This window comes from Grammomys surdaster, unplaced genomic scaffold, assembly GCF_004785775.1.
Source record: "Grammomys surdaster isolate TR1022 unplaced genomic scaffold, NIH_TR_1.0 364, whole genome shotgun sequence".
Taxonomy (NCBI): domain Eukaryota; kingdom Metazoa; phylum Chordata; class Mammalia; order Rodentia; family Muridae; genus Grammomys; species Grammomys surdaster.
The window spans coordinates 3,465,717-3,481,540 of NW_021604783.1; the positions used below are offsets into that span (position 1 = coordinate 3,465,717).

The 15,824-nt window shown below is 52.1% G+C and overlaps 2 protein-coding genes across 3 annotated transcripts; one reads left to right on the forward strand and one right to left on the reverse strand.

Moving 5' to 3' along the window:
* The first annotated feature begins 3,373 nt into the window (after positions 1–3,373).
* Plscr3 (phospholipid scramblase 3) lies at positions 3,374–8,121 on the forward strand. The gene is made up of 8 exons (XM_028780077.1): positions 3,374–3,445; positions 3,656–3,824; positions 4,076–4,314; positions 4,399–4,441; positions 4,543–4,763; positions 4,953–5,114; positions 6,978–7,139; positions 7,308–8,121. The coding sequence occupies exons 2-8, from the start codon at positions 3,818–3,820 to the stop codon at positions 7,362–7,364; spliced, it is 891 nt and encodes a 296-aa protein (XP_028635910.1). The 5' UTR covers positions 3,374–3,445; positions 3,656–3,817; the 3' UTR covers positions 7,365–8,121.
* On the reverse strand, positions 7,532–15,619 carry Tnk1 (tyrosine kinase non receptor 1). Of its 2 annotated transcripts, XM_028780075.1 has the most exons (14): positions 15,602–15,619; positions 15,302–15,407; positions 13,591–13,804; positions 13,373–13,443; positions 13,059–13,250; positions 12,703–12,858; positions 12,314–12,597; positions 11,743–12,016; positions 10,638–10,732; positions 10,137–10,301; positions 9,837–9,916; positions 8,994–9,304; positions 8,816–8,911; positions 7,532–8,733 (listed from the first exon to the last, which is right to left on the reverse strand). In XM_028780075.1, exons 3-14 carry the CDS (start codon positions 13,751–13,753, stop codon positions 8,620–8,622), a joined length of 2,001 nt encoding a protein of 666 aa, XP_028635908.1. In that variant the 5' UTR covers positions 13,754–13,804; positions 15,302–15,407; positions 15,602–15,619; the 3' UTR covers positions 7,532–8,619. The 2 variants fall into 2 exon arrangements, with proteins under 2 accessions (XP_028635908.1, XP_028635909.1); XM_028780076.1 differs by lacking the exons at positions 15,302–15,407; positions 15,602–15,619 and having other exon boundaries at positions 8,246–8,733; positions 10,137–10,316; positions 13,591–13,753.
* Positions 15,620–15,824: the final 205 nt, after the last annotated feature.

Consider the following 15,824-nt stretch of genomic DNA (forward strand, 5'->3'; position numbering starts at 1 on the left):
ACACACACACACACACACACACACACACACACACACACACACACACACAGACACAGAGGTAGGGGGAGCTGTGAAGATAGTATTGATAAGAAGAATCCACCACTTGAGTCAGTTCTTCAACATTGTGTCAGGGGCAGGTTTCTTTTTCTTTTCTTTGTTTTCTTTTGTTAAATGTTTGTTAAAACTTATTTATATGAATACATTGTAGCTGTCTTCAGACACACCAGAAGAGGGCATGGATCCCATCACAGATGTTTGAGAGCCATCATGTGGTGGCTGGGAACTCAGGACCTCTGGAAGAACCATCTCTCTAGCCCTTTGTTTTTCTAGACAGGGTTTCTCTGTGTAGCCTTGGCTGTCCTATAAGACCATCTGCAGATCAGGCTGGCTTTGAACTCAGAGATTTGCCTGCCTCTGCCTCCCAAGCACAGAAATTATAGGTGTGCACCTCCATACCTGGCTTTTTTTTTTTCAAACACCAGCTATCAGTGTGTAGCCTGGCTGACTAGAACTCACTAAATAGACCAAGCCAGCCTTGTCTCTGCCTCCTAAGTGTTGGGATAAAAGGCATGAACCATTATGCCAGGCTGTAGTTAAGTTTGTTATTAGCGGGGGCTAGAGAGATGGCTCAGCGGTTAAGAGCACTGACTGCTCTTCCAGAGGTCTTGAGTTCAAATCCCAGCAACCACATGGTGGCTCACAACCATCCGTAGTGAGATTTGATGCCCTCTTCTGGTGTGTCTGAAGACAGCTACAGTGTACTCATAAATAAAGTAAATAAATCTTTAAAAAAAAAAAAGTTTGTTATTAGCGGAATGAACAACATAGCAAGGCATAGTGGTCTTAGCTTTTAATCTCAGCACACCAGAGGTAGAGGCAGGTATTTCTCTGTGAGTTGGAGGCTAACCTAGGCTACATAGTGAATTCCAGGACAGCCAGAGCCACACAGTGAGACTTGTCTTAAAGACTACTAGAACATTCTTCTCTATCACCTCCTAGAGTTCAATTTTATTTTATTTTATTTTTTGGTTTTTTGAGACAGGGAGTTAAATTCTCCTAAAACCAAGATATTCAGATTCCAGGAGCAGGAGAGATGGTCCAGTGGATCAAAGGACTGGCTGCTCTTCCAGAGGACCTGGTTCGATTTCTAGAACCCACATGGCAGCTCCTAGCTCTCTGAAAGTCCAGTTCTAGGGGATATGACACCTTCTTCTGAGCATTGCATGCACCTATTATGGAAACATACATGCAGGTATGACATCTACATACATAATAAAATTAAGAATGCAGACTTCAGGGCTGGAGAGATGGTTCAGCAGTTAAGAACACTGACTGCTCTTCCAGAGGTCCTGAGTTCAATTCTCAGCAACCACATGGTGGCTCACAACCATCTGTAATGGGATCTGATGCCCTATTCTGGTGTGTCTGAAGAGAGCAACACAGTGTACTCACATACATAAAATAAATAAATAAATCTATTTTAAAAATGCAGACTTTGCCGGGTGGTGGTGGTGCATGCCTTTAATCCCAGCACTTGGGAGGCAGAGGCAGGCGGATTTCTGAGTTTGAGGCCAGCCTGGTCTACCGAGTGAGTTCCAGGACAGCCAGGGCTACACAGAGAAACTCTGTCTCGAAAAATCAAAAAAAAAAAAAAAAAAAAGGAATGGGATCTTTGAGGTGAAAGGTCAACAGAGAGAACAAGATACATGAAGGTGTTGGACTGTAAGATCCAAAACCAGGGGACGTGCTCCCACACAAATGCACACGGACAGGACTCGCTGCAATCACATGAGGTTTGGTTTAATGAAACTAGTGCACTAAGACTCTCTCGCATGCAGGTAAGAGAGTGTCGAACAAGAGCTGAGTACAGTACTTATGGGTACAGTATAGTTCACGAGGGCAAACCACAAAGTCTGACCTTTTCTGGTTCGGTCCCTAGATTCGGTCCCTAGACTCAGATTATGACAAGGAGTGTTCTCCATTTGCCCAGGTTTATTCCGTTAAGGGCTCAGCTTCCTGATTCCTGGAATGTATCTACGCTCTGGACCCTCCTAACCCACAGGTGGGTTCCCTCCCCTGTGGTCTGAGGAACGTTGTTAATCAGCCTCTTCTTCCTCCTTCCTCGGAATGTTAATCCAGCAAGTGTCCTCTGACTAAGGAATGTGCCCCTCCTGGGACGTGTCCTGGGACAGTGGGACTGTTTTCAAACCGAGACGCGAAAATCCTACATTTAGACCCAAAAGTCTTACAAAGGCAGGGATTGCATGAGGAGGGGTGTGTGCTGTGCAGAAGGGTCTCAGAGGCCAAGAATGACTCAACTTCCAATTCTCTTCTTACATCCTATCTCTGAGGCATAATGAAATCATGTTTCCAAAGATCACATCAACGCCACCGTCACTGTCCTGGTCTCTGGTGCAGTCCATCACCTTGTGACCAGATTTCTGTAAGAACCTCCAACTTACTTTTGCTTGCTTACAGTCTCCTAGGTTCTTCTAATACAGTAGTTCTCCATTTTGGCTAGAAACTAGAATTCTCAGAGTCCCTAGCCTGCATCCCAAGCACTAAAGTGTAATTGATAGCAAGTAAGACCCAGGCATAAGTGGAGGGCTGGTTTTGGCTTTTTTTCTTTAATGGCTCTCCTAGAGACCCAGGTCACTCCCAAGCTGACCTGGAACTCTTGTGATCCACTACACCTGCCCAGATACTATGCTTTCTTCTTTTGAGGAAGGGTGTCTTTTGAGAGAGTCTCCCTATTGTAGCCCTGACTTAGTCTGGAATTATGTAGAACAGACTGGCCTCATACTTGTGACAACCCTCCTGCCACCAAGCAGGGGAATAGAGGGCTTGTGCTGTTCAAGTGTTTTCCCCTGAGCCTTACCTCATGCACATTCCTTACTGATACCTTTTGAAAGCCTGTCACGCGTGTAATGGGCGGGCCTGAACTGAGAGTTGACTGAGTGGGTCAACGCTGTGACAGGGAGAGAACACAGCGAGGTCGCCCTGAGATAGAAGAACGCGGAGCCAACTCTGGAAGGCAGTGAGTGAGAGTGAATGGTGTTCCGCTGCGTCAGCGAGGCCCGACCCGCCCTTGGGAGGAGGATCTCGGGGTCCGGAGCGGCCACGCGGTGGGGAGGCAGAGCAGCCACCCGCTGAAAAGGCGAGGGTCTTGTCACTGGGGATAGGGCCGCAGTCACTCTCCAACAACCCAGGTCTCCACGCCTCTGCAGTCGGAGCGGAAGGGGCGGAACCACGGCGAACAAGGCGCACAAGGTCCAAGGTCCGCGGCCCCGCGGGAGGAGAAGCGCCTGCTTTCTGCGCAGTCGCCCCTCCCGGACTGGAGGCGGGACTTAGGCGACCTGGGGGTGGGGTCAGATCTAGGCCCGCCTCCACCAGCGCCTGTGAGCCCCGGAGTGCGTGGCCCCCCGGCTTATTCTGGGGGCTTCAGGTGAGCTGGACCACATAGGGGTTAAGGAGACTTTCCTCGGGGTCTGGTCATCTGTCTGACCTCAGGTCCGTCTGCCCTGCCATCTTCCAACAGCCATCTCCGCAGAAAATGGGAGAACAAAGGGAGGGGGCGGTCCTGGGGCCCCTAAGGCTATTCAGGGTCCTAGGTACCCCGCCCCGCCCGCTTACACTTTCGGTTTCTCCCCCATAGGTACCGCCCAAGAGACCCTGGGCACGTGCTGGGCGCAGCTGCCTCTTCACCTCTGCCTGTCCGTCTTTGTTTCTGTATCTGTCTGGCTGTTCCCAAGCTTGTCCCTACTCCAGAACTAATCTTCCCCTGCGCCAACAGCCCAAGACTCCCTTCCCCATTCCCATGGCAGGTACGTTGACGCTAGGTTGGGGTCTCCATTATCGCCCCCCACCACGAACTTGGGTGCCGGGTGTCGAACACATTCTCCAGGAATGTGCTCAGACTGGCTGCGTGGGGCCCTCCCTTCCTCCTGGGGAGCCACCGCCCTGCCCCCCGCCCCATCATTCTCTGCCTCTTCCGCGGGTGCTCCTGGTCCTTGGGCTGAGAAAGAAGAGGATGAGGCCACAGATAACTTTCTAATCTACCCCTGCTCCCCTACAGGCTACTTGCCCCCCAAAGGCTATGCCCCTTCACCCCCACCTCCCTACCCCGTGCCAGCCGGATATCCAGAGCCTGTGGCGCTGCATCCTGGACCGGGACAGGTTCCATTGCCCACCCAGGTGCCTGCCCCTGCTCCCGGCTTCGCTCTCTTCCCCTCGCCAGGCCCGGTGGCTCCAGGACCTCCTGCTCCCTTTGTGCCTTTGCCAGGGGTGCCTTCTGGCCTCGAATTCCTAGTGCAGGTGAGTGGGAGAGAGGATGGCTGGGAGAAGGACTGACTGATGATCGAAGTGACAGATAAGGTCAACGGTGTCTTAACTCTACAGATTGATCAGATCTTGATTCACCAGAAGGCTGAACGAGTGGAAAGTGAGTAGGAGATGGATCAAGTTGGGCTTCGTGATGTTTGTGGCAGTGGTGAGCTTCTGGGCAGGTGAGGCCCTTGGGCCTTAGCGTGTTACCCTTCACAGCGTTCCTAGGCTGGGAGACCTGTAATAGGTATGAACTTCGCTCTGGGACCGGACAGCAACTGGGTCAGGCAGCTGAAGAGAGCAACTGTTGTGCCCGTCTGTGCTGTGGTGCCCGCCGGCCACTTCGTGTCCGTCTAGCGGACCCTGGGGACCGCGAGGTGCTCCGCCTCCTCCGCCCACTTCACTGTGGCTGCAGCTGCTGTCCCTGTGGTCTTCAGGAGGTGGGCATGGCCTGTTTTGTGGTAGTTGGTGGGCAGTGTGGTAAGCAGCACAGAAAGAGGTGTGGCTTTAATAGGAGGGGGCGCGGTTTTAGCTGAGGGTCTGAACAGTCAGAAGACAGCTGGCACCAGTGAAGAGCGCTGGCCAAGGTAACCTGGCTTGACAGTAATCCTGTCTGCTTCCCTTTCCAGATGGAAGTCCAGGCTCCACCTGGCACCACCATTGGCCATGTGCTACAGACCTGGCATCCCTTCCTTCCTAAGTTTTCCATTCTGGATGCTGATCGCCAGCCTGTTCTCCGAGTTGTAGGGCCTTGCTGGACTTGTGGCTGTGGTACAGACACCAACTTTGAGGTATTATAAATTAGGGAGAGGGGTGATTTCTAGGCTCTTAACAAACCAAGATGGGGGCCGATGAGATGACTCAGAGGGTAAGGTACTTGCCACCAAGTTTTGACAACCTGGGCTCTAGCCATTGAGTCCCACATGGTAGAAGAAGACAATTCCTGCAAACTGTCCTCTCCACACACATGCCCTGGTGCACAATCAATCAATCAACCAACCAATCAACCAGTCAATCCATCAATGTAATTAGAAAAACAAAAAACCAAGACAGTAGTTTCCATGCTAATGGATGGCTTAAGGCCAATCATTCCCAATCTGTTGCAACCCCTACTGAGTTTTGAGTTTTCTTCCACTCAAAAATGTGATCCCGTAAAAGCACACCAAAAAAGATCTCATGACAGCACACACCTTTGATCACAGTACTCAGGAGGCAGAGGCAGGCAGACAGATCCCTGAGTTCCAGGCCAGTCTGATCTGTATAGTGAGGTCCAGGAGAGTCAGGACTACATAGAAAGATTCTGTCTGAAACCAAAAAATGTCTTCTTCAGTCCAAGGCTGAGTGTTCCCTACAGCCCTGTAGGGGCCTAGGGGAGCATCTGAGGCCAGCTTGGATCTAAAGTGGAAGACTGTTATCTCCCAGTCTTTCACTGCATAAGTGTGCCATGGGCTGGACCCAGGTATCCCCTGTGTCAGTCTATAAGCATAGACCCTTTCATAATTTAACCCTTGGGTTGTCCTGCAAACCTAGAAGTCCAAATGACCCATCCAACCCGAAGTCCAGATGATGTCTTTCTCCTGGAGGCTTCCTCTCACTGACCCAGAGTCAGAGGAGCCCAGGTTGCAAGAATTCCAGAGTGAAGCTTGGGAGACTCTCTGGCTCTTACAAGTCAGCGGCACTGCTTGGACTCTTGAGTTCTTCAAGGGATGATTCCCCGTTTTGATAAGGAAGAAACAACAGGTTTCATCCAGTAGAGGTGCTTCACCTGAGGTTGCCTTTTAAAAAGTGAGTCACCTTGGTAGTCAGAGGCAGCTTGTGTGCTGAGAACCGGTTGGAGAGGAGATAATTGTGTGATCTCTGATGGGAATGTGTGTGTTATGGGGTTCTCAGGGAGTCAGTGTCCCTTTTTCACAATCTTGAATGGTCCATACTTGAGCCACAGTCTTGGGACTGCAGAGTTGGCAGCAGTAGACTTTGCTGAGCCTGGGACTAGGCTGCAGGAAGTCCCCTGCAGCTGCAGGACGAGGCAGGAAGAGGATGGAACAGGATGTAGACGTAAATTACTTCAGTTCTAGTCACTGGACCAGGAAGTCACTGCGATGCCACTTAGTTTCACATGGTTTGTTATTGCTGAGCTCCCAGAGGCCAGTGAGAACCACAGTCGTCCGAGGCTACCTGTTGGCCTGTCAGCTAGGATTAGATAGCCTCTAGATGAGGCTCATCAGCAGTGCTGGAAAGGATTCTCTCCAGTCCTTTGCAAATTAAGAATCACACTTTTGGGAGGATTTGTGGCACCTCCCTTTGCCTCCTCAGCTAGGTGCCTTTGCATCAGGCATATGCTTTGCATAGGACACGGGTGTCGGGAACACTGACGAGCAAAGCAAGCTTAGCGAATACACACTTATCACCGATGTGCAGTTATGTTTATGCGTACTCTTTGGAAGACAACAGATCTGAATCTAAATCCCGATCTTCACCGTGTACTTATGTAACCTAGGGTATCTCAGTTTCCCCTAGTATCACATGGAAACCTAACGCTATTGCCAAGAGTCCCTGAGCATAGTCTACACACATGCACCTGTAGAGTGGGACAGAAGGCGCATGAGATTGGCAGCATCTCCCCCCGCCATTGAGTCCTCCATCCCTCCCACCAGGTGAAGACGAAGGATGAATCTCGAAGTGTGGGCCGCATCAGCAAGCAGTGGGGCGGGCTGCTCCGAGAAGCCCTCACAGACGCCGATGACTTTGGCCTCCAGTTCCCAATAGACCTCGATGTGAGAGTGAAGGCGGTGCTGCTGGGAGCCACGTTCCTTATCGTGAGTGGCTGCCCCGCCCTTCCCTTCCTGTTATTAGATGTTCTGTTCAGTTCCTAGACCCTTACTAGAAAGTTAGGGACATGTATGGTGGGTTGCAGGTCCAGAGCGAAGTTGGAGTAGCTGGTGGACACCCAGCTAGATCTCCCATTGACAGTGGCCCTTCCTTAGGATTATATGTTCTTCGAGAAGCGAGGAGGCGCTGGACCCTCTGCTATCACCAGTTAGAAGCCACCTCAGGATGAGGAGACCATCCCCTCAGCCAGAATTTAAGATGGTCGCCTGCCCTGGACTTTCCCTCCTGAAGCAACCCTTTCCTTGGTATACACTGCAGCGGACTGACGAGGGTGGGGTGGCAGAGTGCTTGGGAGCCATTGTGTCCCATCCGTTCCCTCCTTCACTCGTGGCCCTGCAGAGAAGCATGTTTGAGACCTGTTCCTCCTTGTGTTTACTATCTCCCAGCAGTCCCTGTGCACACATTAGCTTTTAAACTTCCTTTACCCACTCCTTCCAGCCTTCCTCCAGGGCCTCTGTACAGGATGGGGAGCTTCTGGAATCCAGGACTCAAGTTTTATCCTAGGGCTTGTGGGTAAAAAGCAAGCAGCACCAAAGACAGCAGACACCACCCTTCCCTTATGGCACTTTAGCCAATTAGTTTAGCTTCAGACTGTGGCACTCTGAAGGGAATCCCTGCCTCCTCACTAATAGCTGTAGCAGTTGGGACCCAGTGCCAGCTCCCTAACCCCCTGGGCCCTGCTGGTGCTTTCTGCAGCTTCCTGTGCCTTATTTAATCATTAACCCCTTCCTTCCCCTACTGTAGGAAGGAGGCTGTGTCTTTGTATGTTGTACTCATATAAACTTTGCAACTTTTTAAACAGTAGAAGACGGATGTGATGGGAGAGGGTAGGTACGGGATAACACAAAGGGAATGGTGCCTGCTGGGCTAGAATCGGCCAGCCTAGAATCTATACTATTTGGATTAAAGGAAAAAAACAAGTCCTTGAGTCCAAAAAGTTAGTTTTCATCACCCATGGTGATTCTAGACCAAACCAAAGCAGTTTGGGCCACAGCCCCCAAGTCAATATCTAAGATGGTTGCCCCTTGGAGTCTAGAGAGGTAGCTAATGACAGTTCTGACAGCTGTTCCGTGATCCGGTATTGCTACTTGATCCTTGTCTGCAGTGAGTAGAGGCTTTCTCTGAAGCGTTTTCTTTCAAGTCCTATTCAATTGGGAATGTAGTAGGCAGAGTGGACTCAATCCATCTTGGTCCCTCAGAGGCCAAGGAACAGGGCACGGAGGAAGCACTAACCGGTGCCTGACCCCAGTCCTACACACTCCCTATACCTCCTCAGCAGGTAAATCTCTCTTAGTGTGCCTCTGTCAAGACCTCATATTCTGAGGTCCTTAGTCCTTAGTCCCTTAAGACCAAGCCCTAAGTGGACCAGGTATTCCATGCTGGTATCCATCCCCAAGGATGCAGAGTTCAGGACCGAGCTAGGACGTAGCGACTGGCTGCTGACAGGTCCCACTGGTGATGCTCCAGGATGCGACGACAGTCTGCTCTGGACCGGTTACTGAGGTGGAAGAGCTGGTCTACCTGTGTGAGCAGGAGGCAGGGCAGCTGACCACTAGTGGGCCAAGCAGGAAACTGGGGAACCTGCAGAAGGGGCTAGCTTTACCTTGAGGTTCCGGATAGCAGAAGCCACATCTCCTCCAGTGGTTCTAAGTGCCACTTGGCACTCCTGGTAGGTGACACCATGCACACTCAGCTCTACCTATGGGGGGACAAGTCTTTGTTTAGCCCTTGTCCCAACCTACAGGCCCTTTGAACATCATGTCATCTCGGTGAGCCTTCACCTCTACAATTTTCCTCTGCCACTCAGGGTATGACAAGGGGCCTCCAGTGGGGACAACGGCTTTGCTGGCTCCAGGTGCTCCAGTGCGGTGATTATGTGAGGGTTCTCTTTTCGGCCAGGCTTTGTGGGGCTGGATAGGCTGAGAAGAGCTGCAGATGATAGGTGGGCGTGGAGGCAGGTCTGGTGGGCGTGGAGGCAGGTCTGGGAGTCCGTGGGGCATAGCTCTTGCATGTCGAAGTTCGGGAGGACTTGAACCACCTCCTGTGGGTCTAGGGCCCAGGGACAGAACTGACTCCAGACTCTTGGAAATGCCTTCAGAGTTGAGAAAGAAATGGCATAAGAGGAGGCCCATCTTCCTGTTCTCTTGTCTATCTGCACTGAGCTGTGTGATTTTGCAAGGATATTTAGGTAAGGTGGGTGGCCTTGTCCTTGAGTGTTAGGTGGGTCAGAAGGAAGCTATGTAAATGGAATCAAGACACCTAGGGGCTCAAAGAACAGTATTTGAGAGCCAGAGCCAGGAGGTACTGTCCAGTGGGAAAGTCAGGAATACCTCTAATCCTAAGATCTTAAAGTGTGCCAAGAGGCGATAGCACATGCCTTTAATCCTATCACCTGGGAGGCAGAGGCAGGCTGATCTCTGAGTTCAAGTCCACCCTAGACTATAAGAATGAGTTTAGGACAGCCAGAGCTACACAGAGAAACCATGTCTCAAAAAGCCAAAACAAATAATCTGTCCAGAGATGGTATTTGGAGAAAGGAAATTATATATGCAAAGGTATGGATTCAGAGTTGGGAAGGGGAATTGGAAAGTTGTTCCTGAGACCCTGGGTACCACCACACCCACCTCTCATCCTCTGCAGGGGCACCTTCCTTCTCTGGCCCCGTGCTGGGGGTAGATCTTGTAACGTTGCCTTCTCTCTGTCCCTGTCAGAGAGTGATGTAGTTCATTCTCCACTATTCACCCACAGCATGGCCTCCTTCCAGAAAACCTGGGTCCCACACATGACCCACAGGGACAGCTCCAGCTGGGGGCCAGTCCATTCTCACTCTTCCATCCTGTGCCCAAGTTTCCTTCCAGAGAAGTTTCGCTATTTGGCCTTTCCCTCCAACCCAGCTCTTGTCCCCAACCCTTTCGTGGCCTCACCCATCCGTGCCCCCTCTGCATTTCTCTCCACGGGCAGGAGAACCTCTGTGGGCTGGATGAGTGACTGGTGAACCCCCCAAGTCTCCTAGTGTCACTGCAGAAGCCGGAAAGTTGCCCACTTTGAGGGTGCGACCATTCTGGCCCTTCCAGGTTGTGGTGTCCGGGCTGTGGGAAGAGGAGCTGGTGAAGGAAATGGGGTCAGGGAGAATGGCAGCTGGTCTCGGGCCACATTCAGCTCATCAAGCTGTGTGTCTTGTGGCCACATCTGCCTGGAGGAAGGGAAGCCTTTTTCTCTCCAACACAAAAAGGGCACTGTGGGCCAGGCTGGGCTCCAGCAGGGAGGGTGGGGACTGCGCTGGAGTGCAGGGCGCAGTGGGAAAACGAAAAGACCCACAAGACCAACATTCAAGGAGCTGGAGAAAAACAAAGGGACCAACCGGGAGTCAAGAAGGCTGGGAATACACCTCCCCTGGAGATGCTTAAGGGACATAAGGTTGTCACCTGCCATCAATGATAGTGATGGGGTCACCGGGCTCCATCCGCAAAGCACCTGGCTCTGTGACCTCCCTCACACAGCGCCCCTCAGAAAGCCAAGCCTGTGGAGACAGAAGAAAGGCTGGCTGAGCTTCTGGCCTGAGTCATAAGGGCAATAAGAAAGGACCTTCCTCTGTAGCAAATAAATACACACCATGTATGTCCTCCACGTGCCTAGCCCTCCCTCCCTGTTGCAGTCCAAAGTGGGGTGGGGTTGCTGACCTGAACTCCATGCCATGCTGGACATGGGATGCAAGAAACCACAGGGAGAACCTTGTCTCTGTTTAAGGGGCCAAGTGAGAAGCATCCTGCTCACTTCATTCCACACCAAGCTGAATGGGTCTGCCTCCCACACACCTCGGGGGCATTTCCACTCCTCCCCAGGCCCACTGCCTCAGCTCTGATCGGGAGCTCTTTCCCTCCCTCCTGCCTCCCAGCCGCTGCCCTTCGAGTGAAGACCAAAGGGCTTTAACAGTAGATAGACTGATTTAGGGCCCCCGGGCTCTGAAGTCACGTGGATGGCGCTACTCTTAACGCCTCCACTTACTGGGTGACTTTAGATAAGTCACTGACCTATCATCGGCTGAAGTGCCCCATCTGTTAAATAGAGATTAAGAGTAATTACCTCCTTGTTAAACAAGGACAGAATGAGTGACCAAGGATACCGGTAAGGCTCTTTATGGTCTATCACACTGGCCAAGTGTTCTAAATTCTCCTCTACAATGTTCTGTTAGCATCTGCAGCCCTATTGCTTCCCCTTACCCTACCACGCAGAACCTCTTTTCATTCATTTGTTTATTTAATTTGTGTTTTGTCAGGCACCAGTGAAAATCCACTACTCTCTTTTCTGTGCCTCTTTTGTGCACCAGAAGCAAACCCCACGTCTTCCAGCTACAACTTTGCAGCCCCTAGCTGCCGCGCCCCGGGGCTCTGCATTTCCTGCAGGAAATGATTGAACCTGATCCAGATTCCAGCCCAGGCATCAAGGCATGTTTGTCTTATGCATGGAACTCTGGGTGCCAGAATAAAGGGAAGAGGGGCTTTGTGTATCTAGAGAGACGGCGATTCTCACCTCTTGAAGCAGTCCTTCCAGGTTAGAAAAGCTAGGCCGGTCTGCAGGGCGAGGGGCCCAGCAACGCAAGGCGAGGGAGTAGAGGGCCCTGGAACACAGGGGAGGCTTTGGCAGCCTGGCTCGGTCCTTCTCCAGCCGTTGTAGGATGAGATACGGTGGAACACCTGCCCAGGGTTCCTCACCTCCAGAAAACATTTCCCAGAGTGTCACGCCAAACATCCACACGTCAGAGGCAGACGAGAAGGCTCCCTGGCGTAGGCTCTCTGGGGCACACCTGAGGAAAATGGAAGTTAAAAGTGGCTAGGTCTATGCCCAGCTCACCTTCCTTCCACTGCGCACCCACTCTCTCGATCTCCCACCCCCTCCATTAGCCTCAAAAATCCTTTCTGTGCCTCTTGACCTGATGACACCTCTGTCCTGCCTCTTGTAGAAGAGTGACAACCATTCCCTCCCACCAACACCCCAACCGTCCCGCCCCCTCTAATTCCAAGCTGGCTTCTGCTCTCTAGCTCTGCTCAACCCTGACTTTCCAGCCCTGCCTCAAACCGGACCATCAGATTACCCCCCTCACCAAGCATAGGGGATGGGACGGGGCCCACCCATGACGTAGCGACCCCTGGCGCCGCCCAGTGGCCGCACTAGTCCAAAATCCGCCACTTTAATCATTCGAGGTGAGGCCAGCAGCAGGTTGCGGGTGGCGAGATCCCGATGCACTAACCCACAGGACCCCAAGTACGCCATGGCTCCTGCCAACTGACGCAGAAAAAGGCACAGTAGGGCCACAGGCAGTGGGGGCGTCGGTGCTGGGGCAGTCAAGCGCGCATGCAGGGAGCCCAGTGGCGCAAGCTCCATTACCTGCAGGAACATAGAGCCCTGTAAACCAAAGTCTGGCCCCACCGGTATTTCTTGCTGCACACCAACCCTGGGGCTATGAGGAAAGCAGTGTCCTTATAGACTCACCATCTGTAGAGGCTGGCCCAGCACGAGGCCATGCAGGCGCAGCACGTGGGGGTGCTCTAACTTCATCATGACAGATACTTCCCGTAGGAAGTCTCCTAGTTCTGTGCCCATCGGACCCTCAGGACCCACACGGAGGGACTTGACAGCCACTGGGATCTGGATGTGTTGGGCGGGGGGGAAGGACCCAGAGTAACTGACCACAGCCAGAGCAGAGGGCATGAAGGGTAAAGAGAGCTCAAGGTACCTTAGATTAAGCCCCTTGCGGGTGGAACTGGGAACAGGAGAGGGGAGTGCAATCAATATAAAGTGAAGGGAGGAAGGAACAAAGGAAGGAAAGAAGCCCCTTAGACACTCACACTTTGGCCACTGGGTAGTGTCCATAGCCCTCGATGTACAACACCAAAGCAGCCCGAACCCAGTAGCTCCCCTCTGCACACAGCACCCTCTGGAATCAGACACTTGAGTCCCCCCTCCGGCTCATGGAGGCGTAGAAGACCGTCTGAGTGTGGAGGAATCTCTTTCTGTTCAGGAGCAAAGCCCCCAAGGATCTGAAACAGGAGTAGGTATTCAGACATAGGGAACCCTGATTAACCCTCCCAGGCACTCTGGCCCCTGCCTATCATCCCTCAACAAGCCCTCAACGACCACCACCGCCAACAGCAGCACATACCTTGTACACCCAGTTCTTAGACTTGACCCCTGAACGGTACCTCTTCAGGGCTTCGGTGAGTCTGCGCTGGGCTGGGGAAGACCGGAATTAGAGGATGAGAGTAGAGTGGGGGTGGTGTGAGGACAGACAGCCGGCAGTCAAGCCTGAAGCGTGGGGGAGCAGGGCCAACATGTGGTAGGCTGGGGAAGCTACAGGGCCATGAGGCAGGGGTTCCTCACCAGGCCTGCCCATGCCTATGTTGTCCAGGTCCTCAGGCCTTACAAAGTCAAAATGCTCTGGCCGAGTGACGTTGAGTTCCTCAAGGATGGGCCGGTAAAACTGGGCCAGCTGGACATCCCGAAGCAGCCGAAGGAGCCACAGGGAACTGGCTTCAGGGAGCATGTCTGGGGTTAGACCTCTCAGGAGGATGGCAGTCTGCTTTAAATGGATAGCCTAGGGCAGGCGCCAAAGACAGAGACAAAATCTCAACTGCCACCCTCAACACAGCAGAAACACCCAGGTATGCAAGGAGAGACAGAGATGAGACAGTGAGGAACTCAGCTGGCCACATACATGTAGACCTCCGGTAGCCTACCCCACATACATGTAGACCTCCGGTAGCCTACTCCCATCCCTAAGACTAAGAAATCTACTCCCCATACACTTGAGATTTCAGAATACTGCCTGCCCAGTCTACCATGTCTAACTAAGTCCTAACTTTAGAGCAGTGCTTTTCAGCCTTCCTAATGCTGTGACCCTTTAACATCAGTTCTTCGTGTTGTGGTGACCCACCCCACCATAAAACTATTTTCATTGCTACTTCATAGCTGTAATTCTGTTAGTTAAGACTCATGATGTAAATATTTTTTGGAGATAGCAGTTTGTCAAGAGGGTCACGACCTAAAGGTTGAGAACCACTGTGTAACACTATGGCTTCCTATCCTTGAACTCCAGACACTCAGATACTGTGCCCATTTAGTTACCAGCCACAGGACTGCACATACACAACAGGAACTTCTCCCCTCTTCACATATGAGACATTTTACCTATCATATACAAACTAGAGATGCCCTGATGTGCTAACATACCAGACATCAGGAGCATAGGTATATGAGTGCACTCCCACCCACTACTGTACCACCCACTACTGTACCTCACCCCCGACACAAACACACACACACTGAGACCTACAGATATGCTACAAACCATGCCCGAGACAATCAGATACATGTCGCCTCAAGTCCAGGACATTCCCACATACTGCCATGAAACGCAGGCATACTGCAACACGCCCTCACACAGGTGTACTTGAGATATAACACTTCTCTGCCTCCACAAAGCAAAGATACCTAGATATAGCACCACACATATCTGAAACACCAAGGATCACATAAACAAAACACATAATGAGGACATACCATCACCTCACCCCAGCAATGCCCGCGGTCATAGCTCCTTAAACACCAGAGACAGCAACACTGAAAATTAAATAGGGGGCTGGAGAGATGGCTCAGTGGTTAAGAGCACTGACTGCTCTTCCAGAGGTCCTGAGTTCAAATCCCAGCAACCACATGGTGGCTCACAACCATCAGTGATGAGATTGGATGCCCTCTTCTGGTGTGTCTGAAGACAGCTACAGTGTACTCATAAATAAAATAAATAAATTATATTAAAAAAAAAAAGAAAGAAAATTAAATAGGTATCTGTGCTGGGCCGTTAAGCAAAGACTAAGATGGGAACCAAACTTAGATACTGTTCGCAAAACCACCTAGACTGCTGGGTGTGTGGTCCTTCCACACCCACCTGAGCTCAGTTCCCGGTACAGAGCCCAGGTGTTCTCCTGCGTCATTCAGCCTAAGCAGGCTACCAAACAGTCCCACCAGCCATTATTAAATAAGGCTGTAGGCCTCTGTGTTCGGGCTGCCTGCCCAAAGACTCTCTTATACACACCTGTCCCTCTGTAGTTAAACCACGAGGAAGTCCTAGATTGGAGGTCGGCGGTGGGAAGGTGGAGGTGGGGGGCGCGGGGAGCTGACCACCCCAGGCGGCCTGAGAACTGAGAGCAGAAAGTTCAAGCCCAGCGAGGCCCTAGGTTGCACCATAGATAGGAAGGGAGGAGCGGGGAGAAGGCAGCCAAGAAGAAATCCTGAGAGAAAAGGGAAAGATCCGGGGAAAGGGATCCAGCGACGCACCCCAAAGGGAACCCGCTGGTCCCAGCCCCGGGCGCCCCTGCTAGGTGTGGACTCTCACCTGGCGAAGGCGGAAGAGGCAGCTGCGGGGGCCCGCCCCACTGGCCCGCATTAAATCCTAAGAAGGGCGGGACCCCAGGCTGTAGAGGGCGGGTCCTGGAAGCTGGCCCTGAACAATCGAGGACCAATTCCCTGGTGGCACTTTGTGGCGGACGCCCAGGCTGAGCTCCTCCCACTCGTAGGACAGGTGAGCCTCTAGGCCGTGGTGAACTTTCCTTCCGTTT

Coding starts and splice junctions, on each gene's coding strand:
- Tnk1 (XM_028780076.1), bottom strand. CDS start 13,753: ATGCTCCCTGAAGCCAGTTCCCTGTGGCTCCTTCGGCTGCTTCGGGAT. Junction 12,598..12,702: donor TGGGCCAGCCTCTACAGATG/GTGAGTCTATAA, acceptor ATGTTCCTGCAG/GTAATGGAGCTTGCGCCACT. Junction 9,917..10,136: donor TGCAGAGGGGGCACGGATGG/GTGAGGCCACGA, acceptor ACTCTCTGACAG/GGACAGAGAGAAGGCAACGT.
- Plscr3 (XM_028780077.1), top strand. Junction 4,442..4,542: donor GAAGGCTGAACGAGTGGAAA/GTGAGTAGGAGA, acceptor TACCCTTCACAG/CGTTCCTAGGCTGGGAGACC. Junction 7,140..7,307: donor TGGGAGCCACGTTCCTTATC/GTGAGTGGCTGC, acceptor GCCCTTCCTTAG/GATTATATGTTCTTCGAGAA.